Genomic DNA, 19666 nt, shown 5'->3' with positions numbered 1-19666 from the left:
CCCATGGATGCAAGTCTCCTTTTACTCCATACCACCACCACCACCACTGTTGTCTAAGAGAAAGGCTACCTCTTTAAGGTCCATAGAGCTTGGAACTTGTTATTGCAGGTGTTGCTGTTAAAACACAAAAGGCCAGAACAGATAGTATAAGGCATGTTACTTGGCACTCTCTGCCAATTTACTACTCTGGATCAGTTCTTTACTTGTTGATCTTAAAAAGATGAAAAGCAAAGCTAACTTTGGTGGCATTTGAACTCAGTGTGTGGGGAATTGGAACGACTACTGCAAGGTATTGTGATGAATGTATTGGATGTGTGTGTGTTTGTGGATATATATGTATGTATATTTAATGTTTTGGATCTTTGTTGTGTATGTTGTGTACTATAATTTATTAAAAGTATGTGGCACATTTAATAGATTTCTCTAAAAAGGAACTATAAGCTCCATTTTTTTGTATTCATCTAAAATGAATGATGATTGTAAGATTTTAGGTGCTGACCTTAGACTTATATTTTCCAATGCCACCAGACTAGATTTATAGAATCATTTATTTTTAGTATATTCTAAACACAAGAACTAAAGTATTTTTGTTTTTTATATATCATCTTCATGTCACAATCATTAGAACTTGGTTTAGTTTTAAAACTTATTTTTTTTAAAAAAGGAAAAAAAACAAGTAATTTAATAATACCAAAATTATTGAAAATTTTCAAATTTCCTTTTGGAAAAGAAAATAAAATTAAAAAGCCAAAGAAAACATCAAGAATAGAATTATCATTTTTACTGTTCATCTATTGTTACTTTTGACAGTGTTGCTATCAATAAGCCACAGAGCTGTCTCATGGGGTGGGTAGAGGAATGTCTTTGAGTGCCATCAAATGCTTTACAGTATTACATTCCATGGATTCGTTCAACACATTATTAAATATTTATTTAATTACTATTTCTATTCAAAATTGCAAATAAATAAGGGACCAGTGTGTCATAGAAAATACCGCCAAAATCCAAATAAACTTGACCAATTTTTATAAAAAAAAAAAAGCAAAACTATTGCGATGGCACCATTGTGACTATTTCCCATGAGGCAAAAATCATGATAATATTGTTTCATGATCACTAATCAATACTCTTTGTTGACTGATCACTACTCATACATTCTTATAAATGCCAGAAAATCTCTTCTTGAACAGATAAAGACTAGTGAAATCTGAAATGTATTGGCTGGCACTGGTAGTAAATAATGGCTTCTGTCCTCCGTAAATGATTCCTTGTTTTCATTGCTCATAATTGCCACTGCCATGGTCACGGCCACCAGCAAAATAATATCTGGAAATTTCCATAATATTTTTTTTTTTTTTTACTCTGATGGTTAACAAGAAAACTTGTTCCCTTCCTCCTCTTCCTCCTAATCCACCAGCAACAGGAGGGAAAGGTTTAACGAATGAAATCAGTTTGTAATTTTATCTCTTCCATTCATTGATTAACAGATTCTCATTGTTAACATGCCAATTACCAGTTGTCTGTTGCTGCTGCTGCCACTGCTGCTGCATTTATTGACTTCCTGTAATCTGTTTATATGTATCTAATCTGTTTATATATATATATATAATATATATATATATATATATATATATATATATATATATATATATATAATATATATATATATATATATATAGGATCATGTTGTCTGAGCAACATAACAAAATAATTCTAGGTAGAACACTAGTTGCTATAATTTACCATTTTGTTCTGATAATACTCTGTAATCTTATGATAACTTCTTAAGTAACTTCACCATTAAGGACTTCTTTGTATCATTTTTACTTGGGTGTCCTTTGTTTTGGGATTTTAGAGCATATGATTCTAACAATGTATCTGTTGATCTGGACATTTTCATATCTCTCTCTCTCTCTCTCACACACACACACACACTCACACACAACAAGCACATTGACCATGCAAATAAAGAACCACATTGCTAGGTAATAAATAATCTGAATTGTAAGTTCATGTTGTCTGGAAGGTGTCTTTATTTGCCTTACACATAAACTTTATAATTACCTAAAAATGTGTGTGTGTTAACCTGAGCTTTTAGAAGAAATATAGTTTTATATGAATTTATAAACAACATCTACAAAAATATATTTAAAAACTGTTGTTTAATCTTCCATAATAGACTGGTGAAAAGAATTGAAATGAATAAATTTTAGTGAAAAACCTTTTTTTTTTTTATTTCAATCAGAAAGAAAATTATTTGTATTGTTGCATAAATATTTTAAAACTGTTGATCATTTGTGTGAAGAGCTCAGTGACAAAGAAAGGTGGATTGAAATAACACAGTATATTACTGGTAATTATATCAACTAGGAAACAATTGATTTCAGTAGGATTTCAACCTAGATTGATACCATATTTTCCAATGTTACTGTTCCTACCCATATTAACCTTCTTTTCAAATTATTTCTTTTAATACCTTATAACAATATATAATAATTAAATACTGTACTATAACACATAGTAGTTAAATACCACACTATTGATAAATAGTAATTAAAGCCATTAGGAGTTCATCTACTCAAATCTGTTCTGCAAAGGCCTGACCATACCAAGTGTTGAAATAATGCTATAGTAGTAGTAATAATAATAATAATAATAATAATGATGATGATGTTAAAAATGCATTGGTGACATTACAGTGCTCAGTTTGAATAATTGGACATGTGTATCCTTAGCTTACATCTTTTCTGTTAATCATTGACATATAATTAAGCTGCTATAGACAAGGTTTCTAAAAGTTCCCTGAAACCATGTCATGGGATCAACTCTTGCCTCACCTCATTAAAGGATCACATTAATGCATTCATTACTTGCCCAATTTTCTCTGATTTACTGTATCACCAGGATGTTGTTATCCACTTCCTTTTCACTGTCTCTATTAAAGTCAGTCTGCAATGGTTGGAAGAAATCCTGTTTAATTAGCTCAGTTCATTGAAATAAATGGCCGATATGATGATGTGAGGTAAACTGTAGTGAAACTACAATAGAATGTGACCTTTGACTTTCCTGACTAATGTTTTGTGGTGTATATGAAAGATATTGTCATGTGTGTGTGTGATAAATATTACATGTGTTTATCATACACACACATGGCAGTGATGACAGATATCTTTGTCAAATGTGTGATATATACGTGATATATATATATATCATTTGTCATGTGCATGATATAATAAAAATCACTTGTCACATTTGTGATAAATGACACTACCATGAGATGAATTCACCTTTTAACTTAACTTTTTAGATGAAATCAATACTATCCATGTTGTTAGTGTTTTCATATTCATTCCCCACTATTTTCCATATTAGTGTAGATAATCATTGCCATCATTCTGAAATCTCAGTCTCCTGTCGCCAGTTTGGGCTGAAAGAGTTTGCAGTAAATAACCTCTTCAACCTTGTATTATCTCATCTGTGAAGACAATCCTTCTTAGGCTTGATTAAACAACAACTTCCCAAGTCTTCCTTGGTCGACATCTACATTTACCTTCTACATCCAACTCACCATCACTATTCAGTTATAAGCCTCTATCATCCACATCAATGTTGATTCTTCCTCACACCCCATCCAACATATCAATCTATTTTGTTGCTGTTAATAATTTCTTACCTTCTCATTTCACTTCTATCACTAGTCTTTATCCCATCACATTACATATCCAATATTCAACTTACTCCTCTCTCATCATTACATGCCTTCTCTATCTCTTATTCTTTAAACACACACACACACACACACACACACCACACACACACACATTCCTTGTTTCAGTCTCACTGCCAATATACCATCCATGTTATGAGGCACAATAAAATCATATTGTTTGTCTTTTACTGTGGAAGGTGAATTTCCTTTTGTTGCTAGAGTTCTCGTAGCTCTATTAATCTCTAACTTCATATCTACCACTAGTTTACTAGCTTAGCTCAGCTAAGTAAACAAACATATTTACCAATTTTATTAAATCAAATGGTTCAAGGCTGTTCATGTCAGCTATATCAGTGCATCTAGTAAATATAAAGTTGTTCCTGCTACCACAACACTATTGTGCTCACTACTACTGATACATCATACTTACTATTGTTTCTTCTAAACACATCAAAGCCACATCCTAGCAATACAAGACTATTATACTTCCTACCACCAACCAATACCATAGTTTGGGCTAGTTTATCTTTTTCATGTTTCACTTCAGGCTAATACTTCAACTTTTTAACTCAGACACTTTATCATCACTATTTCTCTTTCCAGCTCTATCCAATCATTCTCTTCCTTTTCTCTAAAATGTGAGTAGTCACATAGCTCTTTTACTGTAAGAAACCTGCTCTGCTCTGGCCTCTTTTCTCATACTTCCCCTGCTCATCTCTTAGCATAAATCTGCTCCCTTGGGGGTTCATAGTCTTGCAAGCTAATGGCAACCTCACTAGTTCTGGTGCCATACAAAAAGCATCTAGTACATGCCGTACTAGATGGCATTAGAAGTGGTTGGCGTTAGAAAGAGCATCCAGCTATAGAAACCATGCCAGAGCAGACAAATAAGCATGATGCAGTCCTTGAACCCATAAGTCATACAGTGCAGCCTATGCCAACATGAACATTAATTAAATAATGAAAGCTCATACACAAAGCTGCTGTCAACATTCAATTCTAAACTCTTGTAGTCGGACACCAGTTAGTAGGATAAAGTGATTGAATGACATATCATTAGTAGACACCCAAATATGTTTTATGATGCCGTAATTAGTTCACAGTGCAGGACCGTGACTTATAAACCATGTATCTTGCTTAAGGGAACACTGGTATCTGTTGAATGATTTGAACCCATGTTATAATCTGAATTCTATCTGTTCCAATGATAGCAATGGATAAATCATGTTTAATAATTATTTTGACTCTTGACTGAAGCCTTGTCAATAAAAAGTCTTTAACAATGCCACAATGTCACCAATGGAATACTAAATTGGTGTAAAATGTGAGCAAATGAACCATATTGGGTTGGATTAATGAGAGCCAGGGTATTGATCTATTTAAAATGAAATAGGCTGAGCTGAGGTTTTTGCCATTCCAACGATAGGACTCCCCTTTAAATGTTGCAGACTGTTCAAGTAATTACTGTTCTTGAATGGCCTGTTTGTGTAGTGGAAGGTAACTTATATATAGCTTCCTTGAAGTTGTCGGTAAAAACTATTAATTGTTTGTAAAACTGTGACCTTTGGCAAAATGACAAAATGTACCAATATAGGAGTGCTTGACATTCAGTTGAAAACAAAAAAGCTCTAGAGATAACCTTACTTAGTTTGCCAGAATGACCAGAATGTTTTGAAATGGCTAAAATCAAACAAAATATATTAATGGTATTTGATAAATTTCTAAAGACACATCTCTCTCTCTCTCTCTCTCTCTCTCTCTCTCTCTCTCTCTCTCTCTCTCTCTCTCTCTCTCTCTCTATCTCTCTCTCACTCTCACACACACTGAGTGTTTTTAGAAATTAAATACCATACATTCACACACACACATGATACACATGTTTGGATGTACATATAGAAGAAAGAGTACTCTATACATATAGTGGACTTTATTCATTTAAAGCTATGATTCACTTTGTTGCTACTCTGAGTTATATGCAATCATTAAAGTGATTATCTTATCTGAAAGATCACACATAACAAGAAACTTTGATTAGCAATGGAATAAATTGTCATCTGCAAACAAGTGTGTGTATGTATCTATGTGCATGTGTTTGTGTAATTATATATTGTGTGTGTTCCAACTTAGGAAGAAATAAATAAAAAAAAAAAAAGAAACACAAATTCTTCTAGAGTAACTATCATTATTGCAATATAGTATTTAGTCTTTGAGAAGATGTAATGGCCATGGTTGGAACCATTAACCTCTTCAGAGTAAACCTAGGCCTAAACAGCAGCAACAACAAATTCACTCATATACAATTAACTGGTTATAAATTACATATATTTGCAATTCATTACATATATTAATATTATAGTCCCAATACAAAATTTAGTTTACTTAGCACTAACAAGGATTGATCTGTGACTCTCTTGCTGACTGGACAACAAAGTGTATTACCTACTACAGAGTGAGAGACATTGCCATTATTAACTTTTTTGTCTCACTGCCTTATAACCTGGTTGTTTCTATTATCCCAGGTACACCACCATACCTGTCATCTCACCCTAGCTGCCAATGTCCCCTGGTGTGGAAAGAAAGAGAGGGTAGGGTATAGCAGAGAGGATACAGGGTTAATTAAAGTCAACACTATTTACCCTACACAAAAGAAAAAAATACATGTAAATTATAGTGTGTATGTGTGTAGATGTTACTGCTGTAGCATAGCCATAGCATAATGGCTTGAATCAGTTTTCATTTTAAAATCTTAATTATAACAATGTATGTAGTGGGGCTCCACATTAACCTGAACAAGACAGTCAAAGAGAGAGTAACATAGGAACTGAGGGTTGAGTGAGTAGCAGTGAGAGTGGCAGAACCTTTTTCTTTTTCTTTTTTAATGATGAGAAGGCTATGAAAACAAGCAGATGACAGATAAAGGACAGTTAGATAAGGAATATATTGTCTGTATTATGGTAGATTATCAGAGTTGGTATAGCATCAGTGGGGGCATGTCTTGTGTTTAGCTGAACCTATTTACATTTCATCTTTTTGGGGTCAGTAATTGACTGTCCCCTTCTCTTAGATATCTATGGCCTTGAGCCAATGTTAGAAATTAGTTGTTTAGCAAAAACAATGAGAAACATTTAGTTGTATGAGGTGATTAGCATCTATTTTAAAGGGTAGTCATTAAATGGAAGAGGGTATGTTAGTAGTGCCACAAGTTTTGATCTGATTTTAATTAATACCTCTGTTGTCAGCTGAAGGCAGCTCTAGAAATATCATGTTTTTGAAATAAATATTGTAAAAGAAGAAAAGAATTTCATTAAAAAGAAAACCTGTTTTTAGTTGAGTTTTTGATATTTTTAAAACTGAATACATTTTAGTTTAACGTTAATTTATGTTACTAATCAAAGACAGTTTTTAAGTATATTTAACTGGTTTTCCTTGTTTTATTTTTATCATTTGTTGAAATTATAATAATGAGCTTACTATACACAGTACTCATGTATACTACCACCTGTTTGAAAACAGAAAAAGCAAGGACATAAAGCAGCAATAAGTCAAATGAAGAAAAATAGCAATGATTGCCAAAAGTACATGCAGAGTAACAAAGTAAAATATAAATAGACAGAAAAGTGGCCAGTAACAAAGCTATAAAAAAAAAAGAAAATGGATGCATAGGACGTCAAGATTAATGCTAGTGAATTTTGGACAGCATGGAATCTTTGAAGGATGCAGTGTCTTGACAGCTAACATCTGATGGGGATAGTTTGTTCTATGCTTTAATAATTCTGAGCATGAAAGGCCATGAGTGCTGTGCTTTTTTTTTTATATTTCCTCTTCCTTATTCAAATCTAACACATTGAGTGTAGTAACTAATGTTCACCTTCATAAGATACTACAGTGGTTGTGTGTTAAGGTGCTGGCCTTTTTAACCGACTTCAACAAATAATTGAAACTTTAGCCTTTTAGTGTAGCTTTTATGTAAGACACAGAACTCTTCTAGACTTAGTCTGCTTAACTGACAACAAGTTGCAGCTGGTAAGAATGATTGTGAGCAAAAAGAAAAAAAAAATCACATTCACCCCAAGTCATCCTTCCTAATGAAAACAATACATTTTAAAATATTTTTATTATAAAAAAAATAAAGAGAAGTAAGATTAGCACATATATTAAAAACAGATGTTTTGCTCTTTACATTTTACCCCATGGCTCAATAAGTACCAGTAATACACTATGGTCAAGTAAATCATTTGTTTCCTATCTTGAATTTCATCAGTGTTTTTTGCTCTTTATTTTTTCATTTTTGTTTTTTCTATTCAAATGTATATGTATTTTGTTTATAATTTATTTTCATTTATCACAATCATCATCATCATTATTATAATGCTCACTTTTCCATGTTTGCATGTTGTTTATTGAGGAATGATTTTAGCATGACTGTGTAGTCAAGAAGCTTACTTCCCAACCATGTGTTTTTGGGTTCAATCCTACTGCGTGGCACTTCAGACGAGTATCTTGTACTTCAGCTCCAGGCTAACCAAATCCTTGTGAGTGGCTTTGCTAGACAGAAACTGAAAGAAAACCCTTTGCATGTACATATATATATATATACACACATTCACAAAAATTCTATAATTATAAGCATAATTATAATTAGGGTTCAGCAAAATTGGTACATATATATATATATAGAGAGAGAGAGAGAGAAGCCTCTGTATAAATATATGCAGATATCAACATTTATACTTGATGACATGTATGTGTGTTTTATTTTCATGTGAAGATCGTAAACAAGCTTCATCGCATCATATAAGTGATATTGTTCATTTCCAGTCTTTTGGGAAAGACTTATCTAGCCAGCAGGGAATATTACCTAGTTTGGAAACATGTGGGTTGGTGACAAGAAGGGCATCTGAACATAGTCAGTTTGCTTCAATGAACTCCATTTGACTTGTGCAAGTACAGAAAAGTGGAGGTTAAAATGACTATTATTATTATTATTATCTTCAAATTTTATCCCCTGCCTCCTATTTTAACTAATAACAGCTGATGTCTGCTGTAGAAAAGCATTATTTTGGTAAAAAAAAACAACCATTTTTTCCATCAGAATTCGTTATCATTATTGAAATAATTCTCTTATGCAAATCCCGTGTATTCACAGTAGAAGGTTTATTAAAAGGAATGCATTCAATATAGAAGTCTTTAATGACTCAAAAGCTACATTTGCTATTTCTCTTTTTCTCCTTTTCATTACAATTGTGGCAGAGATGATAAAACTGGCTATTTTACTGTATCAATGTTTTGTGTTCAAATCTCACTGTGGTTGGGCTTGACTGTTCATTCCTTCAGTTTTCAATAAAAGAAGAACCACTGATATTTGACCAACATGTGAAGAAGTCTGTGTTCTACAGTGATAAGTTCTTGGCGATTTGAGGTTGTATAGTAGTTTCAATAATTCTCTGCAACTGCAATGTCATTTTAATGTTATCCATACTTTAGGGCAATGTATGAATGTCCCTCAATTCTCTGATTATTATTGTAATAATCAAGCCAGAAATTTTACTTTCAGGAAGCTACTTCAACTTTACAAACTCTTAATACTGATATTACCATTGTTGTTGTTGCTATTATTAAAGCAGTGAGCTGGCAGAATCATTAACGCACTGGACAAAATAATTAGTGGCATTTCTTCCAACTTTACATTCTGAGTCCAAATGCCATTAAAGTTGACTTTGTTTTCATCCTTTAGGGATTGATAAAATAAATACCAGTTGACCACTGGGGCTGATGTAATTGACTTAACCCTCATCTCAAAATTGCTAGTCTTGTGCCAAAATTAGGAAGCATTATTATTAAGATGGTAAGCTGACAAAATCATAGACACATTGGATAAAATGTTTAGCGGCATTTCTTCTGGCTCTTTACATACTGACCTTAAATTTTACTGGGGCCAGCTTTGCATTTCATCTTTCTGGGGTTGATAAAATAAAGTACCAGTCAAGTACTGGGGTCAATGAAATCAACTAACCCTCTCCCCAAAATTTCAGGTCTTGTGTCTATAGTAGAAAGCATTACTATTATTGGTTGGGGGAAAAAAATCACCTGTCCTATAAACTTTACATGTATATATATGCCAGACAGATTTGTTTGCTGCACTTTCAGGAAACTATTGTAACAGGCATCAGGATGGGAGAATTCCAAGTTTAGAGAGCATTGCTGATAAAGGTCTCACACAAGGGGGATATTATTGATAATTCTGGCCCATAAGTCTAATAGCAGGGTTGCAGATTTTGGCCAAGGTGCTAGCGGAGAGGTTGGTGACTGTTGTAAGTAGTAAGATAAGGAAAGCACCAACCTGTGTGATCCCATGAAGACTGATCCATGAAAAATTCCACCTCCTTCAATACATCATAGCAAGGTTATGTAACAAACCTGGCTTTAGTAGATCTCTAATGAAACCTTTTGACAGGGTCGACCCAAGTTACTTAGTAGGTGTACTCAGTGCAGCTGGGTTCAGTGCCATTTGCTTAGATTAAATGGTCTCCTGTTAGAACCATTTTGAATTACATGCTTGGTCAATTAAGATTATTCTCCCTCATCTCTTTTGTATGTACCAGATATTGAGCCTCTGCTGTAGAAACTATTGGTACTGAGGGACATCCTGTTCAAACTGAGAGATGATTGAGAATTGTTTGTGAATGTAGGCATCACCATAATATTATCAAAAGACAAGAGGTTTGGCACCATCCTAAAGGAATAAGAAGTGGTGACAGGAGCAAAAAATTAATCCAAATAAATAAGTGAGCTTCCAAGTTGGCATCTGGAGAGGCAAGTCCATGCTACTAGCCAGTGTCATTGGTTTCTGGACTGATGTGCCCAATTAAGTTGCTTGTGATCTGGTTGTGGCTAGAAAATCTGAATGAAATTAGAAAAATGTAGTTAATCATACATAGAAATGAGCTGAGAGGAAGCTATCTCTGAAAGATCAGGTATAGGTAACAAATATATACATCACCTGTGTCATATACTACTGCTTGACTATTGCAGCTTGTTCCAGTTTTTCTCTGATCAGGTTAGACCATCTGCCAAGAATCAGTTGTCTGCTCTATCTGAGGGGACTTTCTGTCTGGAGGTTATGGATAATCTCCTGAAATCGTGGCCTGGTAGTTTTGCCATGAAAGAGGGGCATTGCTGGCTCATGATAAACTCTATAGACATGGAATTATTTTCAGCTAGGCCTCTCTTCGATGCTTGCAGAGTGAAGAAGCTATTCTACTCACACTCATTCAGTATCCAAGCATTGTTGACTTGTCAAACAGCTGTTGACACAGGTAAGACTAGTCTGTCTATCAGTGGAATCCATTGTGATGGGTTCTTTATTACATTCCTTTGTCTAAGAAGTTCATCATGATAATCATTTTACAACCTTCTTTTATCTAAGAAAGGCAGGTGGTTTTCTCTGTCTTGTAGCTCTGGCAAAAGAGATTGTGTGGTGCATGCAACTTCAAGGACTGAAGATAGATATTTATTTCTTCAGTCAAGCCCTCATTGTCTTTATCAAGTTCCACTTTGTTAAAAGGGGTGTGAAAATGGTGGACATGACCCAAATAAATGGATCAATTGTCAGGTTGCACCGGCAGGCCTAAGACTGCAACTGCAGAGAGTGCTTAGACTTCATGGTTAAGGTAATCTTAGATCTGTGGGGATTCTGTATTTAGCCTTTAGGGGTATACTGTGTATACTGTAGCTTTCCATTTAATTTCAGTGTAAACCTCAAGTGTTTCTGTAACCTATTCTTATATAATGTCTCACCATTCATTGTTTTAGTGGCAATAATAAAAAATTGCTATTATTAAGGTGGTGAGCTAGCAGAATCATTAGCATGTCGTGCAAAATGTTTAGTGACGTTTTGTTCGTTTTTGTTTCAAATCCAAATTCCATAAAGGTCGACTTTGCCTTTCATCCTTTCGGGGTAGATAAAATAAGTACCAGTTGAACATTGGGGTCAATCTAATCGACTTATCCCCTCCTGCAAAATTGTTGGCCTTGTGCCAAAATTTGAAACCATTGTTATTATTATTAATGCCACTGGGGTTGACTTTGCTTTTCATCCTTTTGAGGTTGATAAAATAAGTACCAGTTGAATACTGGGATGGGGTGCAGGTCAATGTAATTGACTCACCCCTCCCTAAAATTGCTGGCCTTGTGTTCAAATTATTATTATTATTATATGAAGGCCGCAAGCTGGCAGAATTGTTAGCACACTGGACAAAATGCTTAGCGGTATTTTGACCATCGCTATGTTCTGAGGTCAAATTCCACCGAGGTCAACTTTGCCTATCAGCCTTTTGAGGTTGATAAATTAAGTACCAGTGAAACACTGGGGTTGATGTAATTGAATAGTCCCCAGCCCCGCAATAATTTAGTAGAAAGGATTATTAGTATTATAATTTTTATTATTATTATTAATGCGGTGAGCTGGTAGAATCATTAACATGCCAGGAAAAATGCTTAGCAGCAATTCCTCCATCATTACATTTTGAGTTCAAATTCTGACATGGTCAACTTTACCTCTCATCCTTTTGGGATCAATAAAATAAGTACCAGTTGAACACTGGGGTCAATGTAATTGACTTACCCCCTCCTCGAAGTTGCTGGCCTTGTGCCAAAATTTGAATCTATCATTATTATTATTATTATTATTTAGGCGGTGAGCTGGCAGAATCATTAGCATGCCAGGTGAAATGCTTAGTGGTATTTCATCTGTATTTCTGGGTTCAAATTCCGCCGAGGCTGACTTGGCCTTTCATCCTTTTGGGGTTGATGAAATAAGTACCAGTTACACACTGGGGTCAATGTAAATTGATTTACCCTTCCTCCAAAACTGCTGGCCTTGTGCCAAAATTTGAAACCATTATTATTATTATGATCATTATATCTTCCTTGCATGGTATGAATATAAAAAACTAGTTTTTGTTGTTTTTTTCTTCATGTTAATTCTGAAGCCTTAACAAAAGGCCTTAGAAGGTACCTTTCTAAGAATATGAGCTGTTCTAAGGAGAGCAGCAGAATTTTGAAGCACTTGCATATCTGTTATGATGTCAAACCATTCCAGGTTTTATGTTAAATTTCTAGAGATTGAACCCTAGACTCCAATGACAACTGGTGCAACTTTCACTTTTACTGCTAGGCATTGTTAACTCTACTTTTAATATCAGTATATTTTGAGATCATCTCCCTTATCTGTAATGATTTTACCTGAAGGAATTGTGACTATTATTTTTTAAAATTATTATTATTGTTATTATTAATATTATTACCAAAGTGGTGAAGGGAATGAGTTGGCAGAATCGTTAGCACACCAGACAAAATGCTTAGTGGCACTTCTTCCAGCTTAATGTTCTGAAACCAAATACTGTCATGGTTAACCTGGCCTTTCATCCTTTTGGAGTTGATAAATTAAGACACCAATAAAGTACTGCGGTTGATGTAGCCAATTTATCCCCTCCTCCAAAATTTCAGGCCTTGTGCCTGTTTTATTGGGGTCAGTAAAATAAGTACCATTTGAGCACTGAAGTCAATGTAATTGGCTTAGCTGTCTCCTGAAATTGTTAGTCTTCTGTCAAAATTAGAAAGAATTAATTGTTATTATTTATATCATAACTGAGGTGGTGAGCTGGCAAAATCATTAGTGTATCAGACAAAAATACCTTGTGCCATTTCTTTTGGTTCTATGTTCTGAGCTCAAATACTGTCATGGTCAACTTCGATTTTCATCCTTTCTGGATCAATAAATAACTACCAGTTAAATACAGGGGATGATGTATTCATCTAAGCTCCTTCCCACAAAATCTTGGGCCTTGTGTCCATAATAGAAAGAACTGTTGTTTTTGTCAATATTAACAATGATTTGCCACAGAAGACAGAAACTACTACTACTACTGCTCTTAATAATAATGACCATTTCTACTATATGCACAAGGCCTGAAATTTTGTGGATAGGTTGCTAGTTAATTACATTGATCCCAGTGCTTGACTAAGACTTAATTGATCATGATAGGATGAAAGGTATAGTTCAACTTCAGCAGAATCTGAACTCCAGTAGAAATGCTGCTAAGCATTCTTTGTTTCAAATTTTGGTACAAGGTCAGCAATTTTAGGATATTGGGGTGTTTTACCCCAGTACTTGCCTGATACTTTGTTAAATTGACCCTGAAAGGACAACAGGTAAAATTGACTTTGTCAGAATTTGAACTCACAACATAGAGAACTGCTAAGCATTTTCATCTGATGCACTAACGATTTTGCCAGCTTGCTAACGATTTTACTACCTTAAAAAAGTAAAAAAATAGCAATAATATACTCAATAGTTGAATGTTTTATATAAGTTATGAAGTTTTTTTCATTTATAAATATAGTTTGAATTGATCTTTTTTAATTAATTTCATTTGATGAGAACTAATGAGAAGAAATTAGGAATTAGTTATTTTATTTCTACTCCCTACCCCATCCATCATGAAAAAAATTACAAATTGTTATTATTCCCATCATTTTTACTGTAATAATCTTAATGGTTAAGTTCTTGTCAGGTTTGTTTTGATTCCCACCCATTTGTGTTTGTTTTATTTCACACATGTTGCTAAATCCTACGTTTCCTCTGTCCTATCTAAGTTTGTGTGTTTCTTCAGGAAGTCTTAACATTCACATTAACTTTAATAATAATGATAATAATAATACTTCTTTCTACTATAGGCACTTAATAATGATAAAACTTAATAATGATGATAACAATAGTAATAATAATGATAGTAGTTTTTTCTTTCTTTTTTTATTAAATAGCCTAATATCTTAAGGCTCATAAATTTTTTGATATTTAATTCTTAAAGATTTTGCTCATTCATATTCTTCTTCTTGATCTTCTTACTTTAGGTGACATAGTGAAATACACTTTTAACTTAGACATTTTCTACAAAATATATAAATGAATTTTTTAAAGCATATTTTCTGTTTTGTTTTTTTATTCTTAACTTTTGGTAAATTTAATCAATCTGAACTTTTAATTCTTATAAATAATTAAGGTTGTTTTCTGTATCTTTTTCTTGAAGAAATATAATGCGTATATGTACGCATATATGTATATGTGTGTATGTATATAATATATATATATGCACACCCAAACTTGCACACACATAGCATTTTTAAAAAATAATTTTTGATGAAGGCTATTTGAGGATATTATAACTTTAGATGCCTATGTTAATTAATATAAATATTAATTACATGTGTAAATGAATAATCCTGAAGGTAAAATATGATTTTTATATAAATGATAAATAGTAGAGACACAATGTTACTGCCAACACTTAATATCATAATGATCTTAAGTAATATCATAGTAAGCTGTAATAATGTCATAGTGAACTGCAATAACAACATTAAAAATTGTCTTTGATAATATCTCACTGAACTTTGATAATGTCATAGTGATCTTTGCAAGTGAGCTTTAATATCATAATGATCTTTATGAAATATCATAGTGATCAGTCATTTTTATGATGTCATAGTCATCAGTTGTATCTTTATGATGTCTTAGTAGTCTTTAATAATATTACAGTGAACATTAATAAAAATCATAGTCTTTAATAATGTAACGACCTTCATAATTTATGGCAATATTTTCACTTAATTTTAGAATATTTGACAATATTGTAATGATATTTAACAATGTCATAATATGTAATACCATAATGATATTTAATAATGTCATAATGCTATAGAGTATTATCATCATAATGACCTTTATCATTTATTCCAATATCATAATAATAATAATGTTAATAGTAATAATAATAATCTAAAGAATAAAACTAAACATGCTCAGTTGAAAATTCTTCGATCTATCTCGTTTATATAGAGAGGTGTTCAGGATCATTTAGTCTGTAACATTCTTTCAACACTTTTTCTTAAAAGCAAAAATTAAAAAAAAATAACATAATATAATAAAATAGATGAACAGTTTTTATCACCAATTTTTTTTTTTTTTTAATATTCATCAACTATAAAATTGAACATAAACTATAAATGATTGAAACATTTTCCCAATATCAATCTTACAAATGTATCTAGAAATTGTTTAGAAACATATTCCAATCAATATGGTAATTAGTCTTTTAAAAAAGAAAACTAAAGCAAAAGAGATTTGTTGAATATTTTTCCTTGGCATTTTAAAAATCCCTTGGAATTTCCAGGTAACTGAAACCATGTGAGGTTTCCGGTTATTTTTATATTACAATCTTTACTTGAAATTTCTTATACTTCATATTCCCTCCACATAAAAAAAAAAAGAAATCAAAAACAACCCAAAAATAAATACACAAAAAAATTAAAACCCAGTAGAATTTAGCAAAACAATTCATACATTCTCAACTCTTTAAATTCTTCTCTATATTAGATATTTTCACACCTGGACTTCACCATTTAATATCTATTTTTCTTTTCTTTTTTTTTTAAATAACATTTCAATCAACACATTAAAAGTCTTTTTCCTGAAACTTTAAATGATTTTTTTTTCCTCATGTTTTCTTTTTGACAATAAATTGACTTTACCAAAATCTTCACATCAATGTCCTTTACTTTTACTGTTGAATATCAATTTGTTTCTTCTCTTTTTTTCTTTTTGCTTTTTCTTTTATTTTGTCCAATATTTGTTCTGATATAAATGTTTTTATTGAGTAAAACATAGAATCAAAAATCAAACTAATGATTAAGTTCACTGGAAACTTTGATAAGCCTAATCCCTGTGAGGAGTGAAGAAACTAGTGCTTAGAGCTCTTGTCCTTTACCTCAGAGCTTCTATACATTATCCTTGCCTTTAGAAAAGCGTTTAGTGATATTTCATACACCTAGATGATGTCTTACTAAAAACTTTAGTATTTCAGGCAAGTCTGCTGCATTTGGTTCAAATGTATTGATTCCATGGTACTCTGGAGACCAAACAAAGAATACTGTTGATACACTTCCCAGGGAAATTTGTTCAAAAGTTTTGAAGTTTAAAATTTTGGAAACAATATTTAAAAAAAAGAACTAGTTTTTGAAAAATATCAAAAAAAAAACTCCCTTGCTTACTTTATTATATGCACTTCAAACAACCATAGATTATGTATAACATATATTATAAATGTTATATATATATTGTAAGATACAAATACGATGATAATTTATTTTCAAATACAGAGACATTGTTAGACCAGCTGAAATATTGGGTAAATTACCCTTACAAAGCGGAAAAACTTGTCAACAACCAGCCAATATATATATACATATATAAAGGTAAGATCCAAGGATCCAGTTGTAGGAAGTTAGTGAACTTTAGGCAATCTGTAGAAGGTATAAAAAACAACGTTCAGGAACAATGGTGGTTTATTGACGCAGAAGGTTGTGAATTTTTCCCATATCAAAATATGATAAACTGCAAAAAGTTAATTTCATATTTCATGGTTAGCAACAGAGGTTGTATATGCGAATAAACATTTAAACATTAGGGAATGGAGTAGATAAAATCAAGGCTAAATATATGTTTCATAGCTAGCGGAATCTCAGAAGTAGTAAATTATCAAAATGAGAGGTAGACCATAAGCAACTCTTCAGGCCATGGATACTTTGATTCTATGAAGTTTATATTGTTGTTGGGTGATCCTGTGTTAACTCAGAGATTCGACTGAAATGTGTAGAAAGAGTTCAAGAAGAAAACATAATTGTGAAAAAGTAAAAATAAAAGAAAATATATATGGGATTGGGTAAGCTTGTAAATGAGCAAAGAGGGGCAGGTGGGGAGAGAGGGTTTGGTATTGAAATTGGCTGGAGAGATGTCTTTATGAGTTTATGTTAGGGTCACTTGCAGGTCTGTTGAGGGATAGGTAAGTAAACATATTGTAGCATTCTATAAAGCCATTGAAACAGAGTCAAAAGGATGAAGATATGAGTGGTATTTGAAATGGATAGAGTGGGGAGTGAAGGAGAGGGAGGTGGAAGAGAATGTATTTTTGGTCAAAATAGTAGACTTAGTTTTGCCCTTTGGGGTATTAGCAGTAATTCAATTTTAAGATTGAGGGACAACAATTAAAAGGAGAAATAGTCGTAGTAGTTGAAATCTGAGATTATGTGAGTGCATATTAGCACGTGCGTATATATTGTGCATCTGTAGAATCTAGTAGATGTGTAGTATAAAGGTTAAGGAAAACAGGTGGGGAATATAAAAAAAAAAAAGGAAAATAATGTTTAGAAAATATAAAGATGGTTAAAAGGTTGCATATTATAAAAGGATATCAGATGGGGGCAGCGGGTGTTGGGTGGAGGATTGTAATTTGTACCTAGAGAATGAATTGCGTAATTTGTGTCAGCAGGTAAAAATTATGCTATATCATGGATTACTTAATCAGTGGATTACAGAATGGAGAAGACTTCAGCAATGCAGAGATCACACTTGTTGATGTAGCCAATGCACAGTTTAACATGGGTGACTATGAACCATTTCAGATTATAAGGAATTGATTGACACTGAAATTTGTGGATTAGTTGAGATAAAGAGGTGGTGTTTGATCTTGCTTGGGACTTGAAGCTAGAGTAGTGATTACCCACACTGGCCTTGAAGGCAGTGCTACATGAGCCAATATATATATAGTTAGAATTGGTAGTTGACACTACATTTGTACATGATGTTTGTAGTAAGACATGATAGGGACAGGAGGTTGGGCAGCTGCATAGAGTCATAGGAGGTGCTGAAGATGAATTTGTAGAGTAATTGTTATTTAGTAAAATGTCTGGTGTTATATCCATTCTCTGTGGCAGTGTTAGAATTAGTATGTCTTATGGGGTTGAGGGGGATGTCAGGAGGGTGTATTTCATGGTAGTTTGTATGTCTAAGGATATTATCACTATCATTCTTTATTTCTGTATTAGGTATAGTTTGGTTGTGAGGTAGGTTTGTAGTGCAGGTATTAGTAATAGAATTAGAATAGGAGGTATGAGAGTCAGTGTTGGTAAGGAAGTTTAGGGGTGTTCTAGGTTTATGGATATGGGACTGGAGGTGCAGATGAGTTATGTTATTATGATAAAGGTTAGCTAATTGTAGGTTTCTAAGTTTCTTGTTAAGATGTTAGGCATGTGGCTTAGTGGTTAGGGCATTCGGCTCACGATTGTAAGGTTGTGAGTTCAATTCCTGGTGACGCGTTGTGTCCTTGAGCAAAACACTTTATTTCACGTTGCTTCAGTCCACTCAGCTGGCAAAAATGAGTTGTACTTGTATTTCAAGGGGCCAGCCTTGTCACGCTGAATCTCCCTGAGAACTACGTTAGGGGTACATGTGTTTGCGGAGTGCTCGGCCACTTGCATGTTAATTTCATGAGCAATCTTTTCTGTTGATCGTATCAGCTAGGACTCTCATTGTCATAACCGACGGAGTGCTCCTGTTGTTAAGATGTTAGATTACTCTGGCACTGTTAGTGGTGGTGGTGGAGTAGGAAAATTCTATAGATTGGGAGTTAAATATTTTTTAAGAGGGCTGGACTTAGGGAAATTTTTCTTGAGTAAGGTGAAGAAAAAGTTGGGTACACAGGTTCGATCATTAAGAGCAAAAGGGATGGAACCAGATAATGTCATGTGTTCTTGACCATTTATTCTGATTAAGGAGGTTACTGGAGTGTATAAAGGGCTTTGGAGGTGCACACAAGTGTTGATTTTGGTAGGTGGTGATGGGTTTAGGATTCAGGGTCACCAGGCGGGAGGGTCTTCTACTACTCTGAAATTTGGGAGGGTAGTAAGATGGTGAGAAATGGGGGATATTTTTTGTTTTATCTGGGTGGGTGTATTCTTGGTTCTGGGTTTAATAGAAGGAGAATCGTTCCACATAGGGACATATTTGATTGAACTCTTATAACCGGTGTGTTGTATGGCATAATTATAATATTCAGTGTA

The 19666-nt window shown here is 33.3% G+C and overlaps 1 protein-coding gene across 4 annotated transcripts in view; it reads left to right on the top strand.

Annotated features, from left to right (window-relative positions):
- The window catches only part of LOC115217389 (transmembrane protein 229B-like), a 94373-nt gene extending 75083 nt beyond the window's left edge, over positions 1-19290 (top strand). For 3 of the 4 annotated variants that reach the window (XM_036507468.1, XM_036507469.1, XM_036507470.1), the window contains exons 4-5: positions 3166-3173; positions 10767-11760. In XM_036507468.1, coding sequence (XP_036363361.1) covers positions 3166-3173; positions 10767-11105 — 347 coding nt within the window. In that variant the 3' untranslated portion in view covers positions 11106-11760. Of the gene's footprint in view, positions 1-3165; positions 3174-10766; positions 11761-19279 lie in introns of those variants that run through there. The other variant, XR_005001280.1, reaches the window with a different exon arrangement.
- Positions 19291-19666: the final 376 nt, after the last annotated feature.

This window comes from Octopus sinensis, linkage group LG11 (genome assembly GCF_006345805.1).
Source record: "Octopus sinensis linkage group LG11, ASM634580v1, whole genome shotgun sequence".
Classification (NCBI taxonomy): Eukaryota; Metazoa; Mollusca; class Cephalopoda; order Octopoda; family Octopodidae; genus Octopus; species Octopus sinensis.
Note: the sequence above shows the minus strand (reverse complement) of the source record. Positions and strands in the feature narration are given on the sequence as shown.